This window comes from Cinclus cinclus, chromosome 8 (assembly GCF_963662255.1).
Source record: "Cinclus cinclus chromosome 8, bCinCin1.1, whole genome shotgun sequence".
NCBI classification, from domain to species: domain Eukaryota; kingdom Metazoa; phylum Chordata; class Aves; order Passeriformes; family Cinclidae; genus Cinclus; species Cinclus cinclus.
In genome coordinates this window covers 2173586-2186409 of record NC_085053.1, presented here as the reverse complement: position 1 = coordinate 2186409, position 12824 = coordinate 2173586, and the positions used below count along the sequence as shown (strand labels likewise).

General features: G+C 47.2%; 1 protein-coding gene across 5 annotated transcripts in view; it reads left to right on the top strand.

The window, feature by feature from the left end:
- Window positions 1-210: 210 nt before the first annotated feature.
- The window catches only part of PBX1 (PBX homeobox 1), a 128949-nt gene continuing 116335 nt past the window's right edge, over window positions 211-12824 (top strand). For all 5 annotated transcript variants that reach the window (XM_062497155.1, XM_062497154.1, XM_062497153.1 and 2 more), the window contains exons 1-2: window positions 211-616; window positions 3218-3291. In XM_062497155.1, the coding sequence (XP_062353139.1) occupies window positions 426-616; window positions 3218-3291 (265 nt within the window). In that variant the 5' untranslated portion in view covers window positions 211-425. The remainder of the gene's footprint in view (window positions 617-3217; window positions 3292-12824) is intronic.

Sequence of the window (12824 nt, the reverse complement as noted above, 5' to 3'; positions counted from 1 at the left end):
CTGCCCTGCTTTTGGAGTCGCCGCCGTTTCCCCTCCCTTCCCCGGAACCCCCCCCCTTTCCCTCCCTCCTCCTTCCCTCCCTCCTCCCTCCTCCTCCTCCTCCAGCAGCCAAAGGGATTTTTTCCCCTTTCTTTTTTCTCTCTCTTTTTTTTTTTTTTTCCTTCCCCCCCCCCCCCCCCTTCATTTTTTCTCCTCCTCCTCTTCCTCCCCGCCGCGGAGCCGGGCGCCAGCGTGAAGGATAAATAAAAAGCGAAGAGGAAGAGGCTGGGGAGGAGGAGGAGGAGGAGGAGGAAGAAGGGGGGGGAGGAAAGAAGAAGAAGAAAGCGAGCAAGAAAAGAAAGCGAGGAGCCAGGCGGCCAGCCCAGCCGCGCCGCTCCCGGCAGCCAGGGCAGGAGGCGGCGGCGGAGCGGGGCCGGCGGCCGGCGATGGATGACCAGCCGCGGCTGATGCACACGCACAGCGGGGTGGGGATGCCGGGGCACCCGGGCCTGTCCCAGCACATGCAGGATGGACCAGGCGGGGCGGAGGGGGAGGCAGGCAGGAAGCAGGACATCGGAGACATCTTACAGCAGATCATGACCATCACGGACCAGAGTTTGGACGAGGCGCAGGCCAGGTGAGAGAGCGGCGGGGAGCGGAGGTGGGGGGGCAGGTGCCGGGAAGTTTCCCCCGCGCCCCAGCCCGGCCTTTGTTCGGGCGGGGGGAGCGCGCCCGGCCACGGGCGCATCGGGGGACGGGGGTCCTGCCGCTCCTGCTGCGGAGAAATGTGCCGAGGGAGGGGAAATGAAAGGGGACACCCCCCCACCCCTTTCTTTTAATTCACCCCCCCCTTCCCCCGTTATTATTTCCCATCGTTCTCCCACCTCCCAACTTCGTGGCGGTTTCGAGGGGTCGCCGCGCCCGCAGCTTTTCCCTCCCTCCATCCATCCACAAACTGGGCCTGGCTTTTCCCAGCCTTTTTTGGGGTGGGGGTTTAACTGCGGAGGGCGGTGGTGGTCTCCTCCGAAAGAGCCACGGAGCGCTTTTAAGCTTTTGCCCCGCTTTTAAGGCTGCTAATAATGTTCTCTCTTAGGCCCCTGTAGTGGTGTTATTTTTTCAGTGCGTTTTTATGCTTTGAAGATGCTCGTAGAAGCTTTGCCCTTTTTTTTTTTTCTTTTTCTTTTTTTTCCCCCTCCTTCTTAATTGCATATGTATTTAAAAAGGGAAAAATAAGGCTGTAATAGCCGGTATCTGAATTGCCCTGAGCTTCGGGGAGTGCAAACCTAATGCGCACCTTCAAAGGCACTACCAAAAGTTCAGGGAGGGGAGGGAAAAAAAACCCAACAACCCCAAATAAAGGAATTAGAACAGAAAAGTTGCCCCTAATTGCTTGGGTTACACTTGATGTTTCTTCTGGGCTGCAAAGCTGCTTGGTATGTTGTCCTTCCTCCTGATACTTGTGCCCCCGAGTTGAAGTAGATTGCTAGAATACATTGTTCCTGGAAAAACGCACCGCACACCCCCAAAACTGGCTTAAGAACTTGCAGAACGATAAAAGTACCCCCCCAAACCTCAGCTTCCATCCTCCCTGCCTCCATAGCTTCTTTAGAGCTCCCACTTACCAAATAGGCTTGTTGCAGGGTTGATCTTACTCATTTTCTTATGTTCTTGCAGGGGCAGAGTAGCTGTGAGGAGGAGGAGGAGGAAATCATTCACTTTCTCCCCGGCCAGACCCGGGGCAGTGAGGGGCTCTTCCTTTGGAAAGTTGCAGGAATCGTGTGTGTTCCTGCCTGGATAATTTAGTGTACTTAATCAAATCAATAAAACCAAAGCAGAACAGAGCTAGGAGAAGGCTTTATGGGTTTGCCTTGCTGGTCTGTTTCAGCTGCTTCCTCACAATACTTTTATGGGTTTTTTGTTTGTTTGGTGGTTTTTTAGTTTTTTTTTTTTTTTTTTTGTAAATTATTATTATTTTTAATTCTGAGCTGGCAAACACGCTGTATTTATCAATAACGTTTGGCTTTGCATTTCCTCCTTCCGTCCTATTATTGCATGGTTGTTTTGCTGCCTCTTTTTGTTTGTTTGCTTGTTTTTTCTTTTTTTTTCCTGCTTTTATTTTTTTTAATTAAGTTTTGGGAAGATGCAAAGTGCCAGCATTATTTGCAAGAGGGCCCTTACAGCATATGTACGTGATTTGCGTATACCCAAATGTCTGCGCCCATCTGGGTGTGCTGATAAGGGAACGCTGTGGTTCTGCAAGGGTATATACCTTTGAGAGGCTTCATCAGATATATAAATCTTTTTAACATGTTGTGGGTGGTGGGGTAAGTAGTGTGAATGTTTGCCAGATGTTCACATCGTCTTTCGCGTGTAATTTCGGTTGGTAAACAGAAATCCCCGTAACCGGCACCCGATAGCAACAGCCCTGTGTGCAAACTAAACCACCCTAGGGCTCCAGAGGAAAAATTAAATCACACTGTTTCTTTGCCTCAGCGGGCGTGTGGTGGGTTTTAAAACCAGCCAATTAAAGCGCCCCCTCCCCAAAGCCTCTCCTGAAAACCCACAGGAGAACGGTCAGCTCTGGAATAACAGCAGCCGAAAGGAGCGGCGTTGAATAGCATTCCCTCCCTTTCCCAGAAGCAGCCGGCTGTGATTTTTAATGTGTTTACTGTCCCAATTGTAAAGAATTAAATTTTAACACCTGCAGATAAGCTGGATGTAAGTAGCACGGAGGCAGAGGAATGGGGTTGTCTCTCCATATGTCTTTCTGTGCTCTGAGTTGGGCGCTGAAATTCCCGGAATTGACAGCTCTAAGCAGAGGATGTTTCCAGCACTGGGGCAAGGAGGAGTTTATTTCCCCTCTGCCTCACAGGACGAGCCTAACAAAGCACATGGCCTGGTGTAGTATTGGAGGTGGGGGACGGGGAGAGAGCCCAGTGCTGTGTCTGTATTGAACAAGACAGTTGATCCGAGCTTGGCTCCCAAAAGATTGGATCTGGCTTTGCCGTGGAGCATCGCCTGCCTCGTGCCCGCCGTGGAGCCGCTCGGTGGCAAAAGCGATCTCCGAGCCATTCCCAAACCGGTGACATTCATCTCCCCTGCCTTGGGTAGGTGGGTGGCTGTTTGCAGCACTGGGGGCTCAAACCTGCCTGCCCTATGCCAGCCAGCGTGAATTTGGAAAGTTGTTCTTCATGGTGACATCCCGAGCTTACCCTCTCCTCTTTTCTTTTCTCTCCAGGAAACATGCTTTAAACTGCCACAGGATGAAGCCGGCGCTTTTTAATGTCTTGTGTGAAATCAAAGAAAAAACAGGTAGGAAATCAGTGCTGTTGGTTCTGTGTTGTTTTTCTTTTTGCTCTTTGGGGATTTTATTCCTCCAAGTCTGTGCCCCACCCCCCCCCCCCCCTCCCCATGCAGCAGTATTTAAGTGGGGAGAAATAACTCCTTGGTATTTAATGCTTCTGGCAGTGGACTTGCATGATGTGGTTTGTGCCTAGAAGAGAAAATAACGTGGTTTAATTTCTATTGTATAGCCTTTCTTTATTTATTGCTTTTTCTGGGAGTAAAAAAAAAAACCAACCCCCTTGCAATTTCTGTCTTGCTCTAGTTTCTTCTTTAAGATATGGCAATGCTTTTTTAAGCAAAATAAAATCTGAATGCAGAGTGGGTGTGTGGGAAATAATCCCAACAAAATGAAACTGTGCAGTTTTATTACCATTAGTATTCCGGTAAACACAAAGGGTTTGTACTCTCTTTTTTTTTTAAAAAAAAAGGGTTAAAATGCTCTCATCTGCCAATCATCCAGGTTAGCTCATGTAAGAGCAAGTTGTCAGTTGCCTTTAGTGAAAGCAATATATTAGATTGTTAGTTACTTTAGGGTACTGTTGTTTTATGGCATGGGGTGTTCTCAGGCTTCTTTAGAAGCTAATGGCATGAGAGCGTTGGTTCTGCCGTTTCCCACTTTCCAGACCTCCTACCATGTACTAACACACTTATAACACATCCCAGGGGGGCATTTAAATTTTAAAAGCAACAATTAAAAAATAGCAGTCATCAATCAAGGGTGATCTTAAACAACAGATGCTCAGGGAAGGACATTTAGCAACATGCACCACTTATTTATGTATTTGTTGGAATCTCTTTTTTTTTTTTTTTAATTTCTTAAATGTGGGAGAAAAAAAAAAAAGAGTGGGGAGTAATGATGGAAATTTGAGGGTTGGTTCACCTCTCCTGTTGGCTTTCTGAGCTGACCAGAGTTGAGCTGTGGGCTTTCCCATGCCAGTGTTGCTGCCTTGTTTTAGCACACTGCAAAGTACTTGACTTTTCTCCCCCTTTTCCCCCCTCTTTACAACGAGGACTGAAACAGTCAATAATTCATATCTAAGCCATATAAGCAAGGGCATGACATGAATGAAAGTGACAATAAATATGATTGCACACCCAGTTGATATACATTGATAGTTACACATAAAAGGGGAACAGCTTTCAGAAACCTGAACTAGGTTTTATTTTTTTGTCCGTTCTTAAAAAAAAATAAAATTATATATATATAACCTCCCAGCATGAACAGCTGATTGAAAATACAATTGCTTGACTCTTGCAATATATATAAAATGACTAAGAGGGCCCTTTGTTAAGCGCTGTTTGTGCAGCGTGTAGCCCAGACAAAGCACCTACCGATGGCATTCGGCCCTCCCGAGTCCTCACGGCTGCGGGGCTGCCTCTGACCTTCCCAAGGAGCCTTTCCCTACAGACTTCCCCATAACAGCCAGCAGTGGGTTTGGTATGGGAACCTCCAAACTGTTCTTATGCTGTAATGTGAGAGAGTCTACGTAGAGAGAAATTTTATGGCGTTCCCCCACAAAAAGAAGGAGCCACGGAGTTCCTTTCCCTCTTCTCTCTTTCTCCTTTAATTTTGTGTGAGCCAAAGAACCTTTGCCAGTCTCTTCTCCAAGTGTATTTGATGCTTTATACGTTGCCTGCGCAGGGACACTTTTTGGCAGGGTAACTGTTTAATCCTAGCTCAGCTTTGCTATCGGCGCAGTGGCAAAGTTAGGGAACAAGGAATCTGCTGGGACCAAACTTGGTGGGAAAAGCCAGGTGAGCTCAGGGATGCTGTGAGGTCCCGGTGAGCTGGGGAGGGATGAGGATCTGTGCATAGCCACGGTGACAGGGTATGATCGTTCCTATCTGCTAAGGAAGATGGAAAGAGATGGTATAGGATGAAGCATGCTGCTGGAAATAAGGATATTCAGGTGTGAACTGGGGCTGTTTTACATTTTTGTGAATGCTATTTGTTGATGTTATGCCTGGGTTACTTGGTTTAACGGGGCTGTGCTGTGGAGGTCTCCAAAGAGGTTGACTCGAGATGGCTTTTGGAGCGTTGTTTATCTACCCTTGGATATGTTTGCGGTGAATTCTTTCACTTTGCAAATTCAAAGGCCTCCTCCCCTCTCCCCCCCATCTGCGTCCCCAAAAGTCACACTTCATAAGAAAGCAAACAGCCAGATGGTTTCGGTTTATTTTTATTATTTTTTTAAATTATTGCTTTGTGAGCCTAATGCTGGAGGAAGTTTGCCTTGTTTTTTCTGGGGCCGAGGGTACCGCCTGCATCTGTTTGCTTACCCCTTCCTTGCGGGCAGCGGCGTGAAAGTTGAGCCAACCTCTTGTTTCCCACTTTCCATTTAGCTTCCCAGATTTTTGCATGTGTGGTGTTTGAAATCCTGGTGATTGTGGTCACTGGTGGGTGTTTGAAAGTGCGTGCGTACATCTTCCCCCCGGCGTTATGATGTGCAGAAATGTGCGTTCGGTTACCCCGCTGCCTGATTTAAGTGACTCCAGAGCCTTACAGAGACTTTACCACCATCTCTTGCAACATTATGGCTACTATTTCACAGCGTTAACCTTGTCTTGGGCAAACCCAAAGTGTCCATAAAGTTCTTAGAAAAATAGGTCATTTCTACTGGCCAAAGAGTTGCCTTTTGCATTTGCGCTCTTCAGTTGTTTTAAAGTACTTATTATCACTTTTGAAAATGATAATGATAAAAAAAACCCAAAACTCAGGGGGTTGCCTTTTGTCTGCAAATCTGGGGATTGCTACTTTTGGGGTGATGTCTGTTGAAAAGTGATAAAAGTTGAGAGGCCTGATCCAGGCAGGAGTATGTTGGGGAGGAAAAAAAATTGCCTCTTAAATATGCATCGAAGTTGTCAGCGTTCATTTGGTGTGTTTTCACTTGCTGTTGGTCGCTTTGTTGCGAGGGAAGGGGCAGGACTGCCTTCAAATGGCTGGCTGGCTGGCTTTTTGGAATAATAATTATGGAAATGGGTGGCATTGTTGTCCTAAATACAATTGATTCCTCCATCAATAGGGATTGAAATCGGAAATTGCATTCCTGATTTATAAAAAGTTTGAAGGCAGGGGTAGGGGCTCTGTCTTTATGGTTGTTTTTTTGTTTTTTTTTTTTTCCCCCTTGTTTTTTTCCCCTCTCTCGGTATGTTTTTTTTTTTTTTTTTTTTTTTTTTTTTTTTTAAGCTGTTCTCTGCATGAGCAGAATAGCTAAGCAGAAGAATCATGCAAGGCGTACGCAGACGTGGGGTCCTTGGATGGCAAACTGGAAAATATCTGCTGTCAAAATGCAGCAGCATCTATTTCAGCTGTGAGCCTTTCCCAACTCCCCTCTCGTTCAGCGGGGACCGGCGGGGAGAGGCTGAGCACAGGATATATGACCATTTAATCTGATTCCTCCTCCTTAAGAGCTTTTCCCATCGTTTCACTTTCTCCGCTCTTTTGGGGGAGGTGAGGGCATTGGGTAAATTCTACTTTTTAAAAAGACCCTGACTTTGCGTTTGAAATCCCGCAGTTTTTATTTTCTTGCCCTCCTCTCTCTCCTGTGTTGAAGGAATTCAAGATTAAAAGGAAAAGGTACATAGCACCAATGGGGAGATTGACAAAGTGGAATATTTATGAACAGCACTGATTAGCCGTGCAATTGTTGTTGAATAATGAATTTGTCTTTTTTTTTCTTTTTTTTTTAATTTTGGAACATAATAGCTATATAAGGTGCCTCTTAGCTACCTTTCCCTGTACATTATCTTCACCAAACTTAACTGAAATCAGATCTTTAGAGGAGGTAGGATTTTTCCCCTTCTCTTCCTTAACACCCCTTTGTTCTCTCCAGCTCTGTGTTCAATTAACACCCCCATCGCAGAATTGTAGTTTTTTTTTTTTTAATGTCTGTTACTGTATTTCACTTCTGACACCTCTCTTATTATTCTTGCCTGCTATTTCTCTTTAATATAGCAATTATGATATGGGGTTTCTTTTTCTTTCTCCCTCCCTCCCTTCTCTTCCCCACGCCCCAAGTAAAACCCCACCAGGAGCAGCATGGGGAGAAGAGGGACAGACAGTGCTGGGGTTTTTGGGGTGTGGGGCAGAGCTCTAAGGGGGGTACACTGGCAAGCCCAGCACCCTTTGGCTCAAGCCTTCCTCCCAGCAGGATAGGGCAGCTTGCTTTCCTTCCCCCCAGCCCTTCCCCAGGGTATCAAATCCTGCCCTCCTCCTTATCCTGCGTTTCCACCAGAGGAGGTTTCCCAAGGCGCAGGAGAGAGTTCAACACCCCGATTTGAATTTCAATGCAATTCTTGCACCTAGGGCATCATTCTGCTGCTTGGAAAGAAAGCTCATCAGGAAAGCACTCAGTGCTCCAGCCCTGCACGATCCCTGCTCAGCTTTGGGCAGGTCCAGCCCTCGCCCTGCTGCTCTCCCTCCTGCCCTTCAAAGGGGAGGAAGCCTTTGCTTTGATATTTGTTATTGCTATTCTTTTTTCCTTCCAGTTGAAAGGCTTTGAAGGCAAAACTGGTGCTTCTCTCCGTGCCAGGCAGAGTCTGCAGGGTCCCTGGTGCAGCTGCCCTGGGGGGAAGTGAAACATTTTGGGAGAGCAGGGCCTCCAGTCCGATTCACATTGCCTGAGGAAGCCTCACTGTTGCTCACAATTAAATTGCTTCCAGAAACCTGATGTCTTCAAGGGAAAGGAGGGGAGGGAAATGTGCAAGGGACTGGAAGATGGGGATGGTGTAGTAGATCTTGTCTTGGTGGAGCACTGAATTAACAGAAGAGGAGTGGCTACCTCTGGGACTGGCAGTGGAGGGAATGGAAACCAGCTGTCCTGATGGGAGGTGGGGACAGGTCCCAGTAGGTCCTGCTAGCTGGAAGGAGCAGGGTCTTCAGGGCTGAACCTGACTCTTAAACGAAGTCTGTTTTCTGGCCTTTTACATTCTGGTATGGTGGTATCCATCAGGCATCTGCTGGGGATGGATGGCTTTGAAGGAGCATGCTTGTGGGGAGACTTCTCTTTTTTCCTTGTAATTTCATATTTTATTCTTCTCCCCTGGTAGCATGTGGTTGGAGCTCTTTGAATGGAGCAGGCTTAATTAGTTTAATCAAAACTGGCCTCCTGCAATCCTCCAGGGGAGGAGGTGGGAAGAACAGGGCTGCCAGTGGGCTCTTCTTCCCAACGCCTTCCCCTCGGCCCTGCCATCAAAGCAGAGAAACCAGGCCTGGCTCTGGCATAGCATTCCTGCTCCTGAGGGACTCCCCACAAACTGGGGTGTACAGGAACAAACCTGTTTGCTTTTTATTTCGAGGCTTGATTTTTGTGGGTTCCTGATGTTCAGCAAACTTTGATTGCAGCAGAGTAGGAAGGTGCTGTCCGAGGGTCTGCTGTGTTCTGTTGCTCCCAGCCCCATCTATTTGCTCCTGGGAAATGGATGAGCCAGTCTTCCAGCTGTTGATCCCCATGCTTCCAGGTTTCTAAGCCTTTGCATCCCCAGGTTTTGGGTAGCTTTGGGTTCAGGGAAGGAGTGTTCCCTGGAAGGTGCCGTGCCAGCAGCCCGTTCTTTGGCTAATTCCTGCTGACAGCACTGGACAAGCACATATCTGTGTTCACTGTTAAAGCATGCTGGAAAAATACCGGTATTATCCAGGTGTGGGCATAAACAGCAGCTAACCAGAGCATTCTCTTCCATGCATGTTGGGTGACTTCCCTGCTGCCACAGTCTCCAGTCCATCTCCCCTCGCCTCTGCATGATCCTGGCAGCAGTCAGTTTGTGGGTGAGTCTGGGAAAAGAGATCTTGTTATCGGGCCTTGTAGCTCCAAATGAGAAACTCAGAAGATCTTTCAGGCCTAAATTTCTCTTGGGGAAAGTGGTTCAAGTTCCCTTATTTGAGACCTGCAGAGGGATTTCCTCTTTGGAGCGCTGAGTGTCTGTAAGCAGAGCTTTTCTAAATGCTCTCAAATGCTAGATTTATTCCTGTTAGCAGGACTCGTTGCTGGCCCTGGGTTTGAGGGCAGCAGTTGTAAACAAAACACAGAGAAACTCTGAGACAATTTCATCATGGTTTATTTTTTTTCCCCGTCACAAGGAAATTACTGCATGCAGCAATCCTTGAGGGGTAGTAGGGTGGTGGTTTAAACATAACCGGGTTTGTTTGCAGTGAGATGTAGTAGGCTGTGCTGCTGGTAGTGCTTCTGCTGAATCAGAGCTGTGGATTTTGGCAGGGAGAAGGGAGGAAGACTGGATTCCTTCCTCTGCCTTTGGTTCGGCACCTTATTCCCCAGTTCCCCCTTTAATCCTGGAACTGCTGCCTTCTCTGCTAAAGGAGCTCTGCGAAGGGTTTATAGTCTCTTGGAATTCTGCAGGGAAGCATTTTCCTACTACCTTTTTTTCCTTCCTGTTCTTGGAGTTGGGATGCTTTGGGAGACAGGAGAGCCTGTCTTGTCTGCCCTGTGCACTACAGGGGTGGTTTGCAGTTGATGCAAAATATGAGGAACCCAATAGGAGTGGGGGATGGGTTTTCCCCTGAAGATGTGATATTATCTATTTTCCACCATTTTTATTATTTGTAATTTTTTTTTCTTCCTGCTTTGCATTCCCATGGTAGTTTCCCTATGCAGCGAGTTTCTCCTGGTAACATGTTTTGCTTTGGGAGTTGCTGTGGAGAAGGAGGGTTGCACAAAACTGGCTCCACGGCCCCCAGAGCAGGATGCCCCTGCCAGGCTCCACACTTTTGGGCTGAGTTTTCAGGTGTTTAGGTGCTGTACAGGGAGAAGTGATGCTCCCTTGTGCTGCAAGGATGTGCCCTGTACAGCGCTTAGCACAGGGGGACTCCGTGCTGGGTCAGGGTTTGGAAGGAGGTAATGTGATTTACAGCAGTGGATCTGGTTAATAATCTCCAGCAGCTTCTGTATACTCAGGGGCTGCTCGTATTCCCAGCCAGGTGTTTGCAGACCAGATCAATATGGCCCTATTTGCATGGGGCTGTCCGTAATCTAATAAACCAACCTCAATCTGCATCCTTTGCTTTCCCCAAACATCCATCGGGTCCCAATCTGGTTGGTCTGGTGAGTGTTCCCCATGGTGGGAGAAGGTGTTTATGAGCACTGCCTGGCCCCTGGGCTGCCAGCCTGGGGTCACAAGTGCCAGCCCAGCGCTGGCACCCTCTGCCAGAGCCCGGGCTGTGTGAGCAACCTGGATTTTTGGGTGTGCTGGGTGCTTGTAGGTGCTGTGTGGTGCTTTGCAGATGACCACCTCTCCAGTGTGCTCCAGAGGCATCAGTACTGGGGGCTTTCTGTGAAATCCATATCACTTTTGGGGAGCATCTGCTGGGAACTCCCTTGGAAACCAAAACGGATAGTTTTCTGGGTTGGGTGGTTGGCTTCTTCTCAAACCTCCGTGGAGGTGCTGTATCCCTGGTGACTTAAATAATCCAGGGTGGTGGGTGCTATTGGGATAAATTACAGAAAGCTGTGGCCTGAGGAGGCTGTGGGCTGAATACATTAGTGCGTGTTGTCAGGCTGGGCTCTGGTGGGACTCAGGTGATGCTTTCTCCCAGTGCTGGGAATCACTTGGCCTGGAATTATTGATTTGCAACTGTGTCAAGTAAAAAAAAAAAAAAAAAAAAAAAAAACAAGGAATAATATATCTTGGCCTTGTGAGCTGTGCCCCTGTACGTGTATGTGTGTATATATATAATTTTTTAATTTTTTTTTTTTTTTTAGCTGGAACAGAAAGCCAGTTTTCCTGGCTTCTTTTCCTGGTGGGGAAGGCAAGGCAGCCAGAGAATGGGCAGCCCAGTGGAGGGTTTGACTGCCAGGGAAGCAGAGTGCTGCTGGTGATGCTCTGTGTTTTGGGGAATTCACCACCATGGATAATAGAAATCCCCTGTGACACCTTGAGGGAGCCGTACATTGTCACTGACCTCTCCCTTCCCAGCCTTTTATTTATAGGAGAAGACTTACCCAAAATAGCTTTTTGCTTGCCCTAAGCTGATGGGCTCTTTCCAGCACCCCCCCGCCTGTTTTTTCCCCGTAAATCTACTAATAAATGGAAGACCCTCAGAAGATCCAGTGCTGTGAGGAACTGCTCTAATCTAAAATGATAACTTTGCCATTTTACTTCAGCCTTGTTGAAAAACAAGCAGAGCTGCCTTTGCGAGTGGGATCAGCCTGCTTAAATGCTGGTGCCTGGATTTTTGTTTCTCGCCTGAGTACAAGCCTGGAAGCTCAGTTCATCCTTTCCACATCCCATTTTGGGTTTCACACAACCTGGCTGGCCTGCCCATCCTTGTTACCAGAAGAGGAAAATCAAGTTTCTCTCCTGGTTGGATAACATTTTCAAATTCCAGAGTGATGTCGATTAGCAGAATTAGCAATGGCAGGTTACCCAGCAAAAATACCCTTCCAGTTGTGAAGTGTTCCTTGCTGGGTGCTGTTTCATTCCCAACTCCAGCAATCCAAATCCCGGATATGTCTCCACAGCATGGGGATTTTTCTCTCTTAACTCAGTGCAGTTGTTTCCTTTTGACATTTGATATTTACAAAGCTGGAGCCAAACTGAAAGTGAATCTGCCCATAACTCTACTAAATGTGCCTTTCTAATTTCAACATTAATGTTTCAAAACCCAAGCTGCTGGTGGGTGTACCTTTGCTTGTTTACACACATGCTATTTTTTTTTTTTTTTTTTTTTTTTTTTTTTTTTGTGTGTGTGTGTGTGCAGTGATTCTCTGGTGAAACATTAGGAATGATACAATACCTGGAGCCTCTGCATAGATTGGTCTTTGGCTTTTAACCCCTAAGTCTCTAAAAGATTACAAGTGTTTTGGGTTAGTATTTTTTGTTTGGGCGGAGTCTACTTATATACAAAATTATTATTGTAATATGTGATTCATTGCAAGAATTTTCAATAATATGATTGCGATCTCGCAATAAATTGCAAAAATATTATTTCAAATACTGCGATAACGTGATGAATTTGCAATACTCTGATTATTGCAAATTTCTAGACAAAAGGCTAGAGATTGCAGTTCACAGGGCAGAAGGAGTTAGCTGGAAAGAGTTGTGGCTGTCAATCCTGACTTGATAGCATTGATAGCTCAGGACATGGGGCTCCCCCCCCCCCCCCCCCCCCCCAGTAGGTTTCATGTGAAGCTGGTGCTTTCCAGAAGAGCACTTGTTACATTTAGGGAAGTTCCAGACAGTAGGACATGCTCCACTGGTTGGAAGTGTGTTTTGAGGGGGTTTATGACCCTTGGTTTGAAGGGGTCACCTCTTTATTTCTGATAGGGATTCGTGAGGCTTCTGGCTGCAGCGTGTGCCTGCAGAGAGCGAGGAGCTGCTCCCGGAGCGGTTGCGTGTTTGGGGGGAGCAGGTGGCAGGAATGGTGTTTTCACTGAATGTATTATTCCCCCGGAAAATCCTGGCTGTTGGATCTGGTCGGCAGATGTGAAGTGCCGATCAGTATCGGTGGTGGGAAGGGACTTGCAATATACTTTTCTAACAGGAAGAAC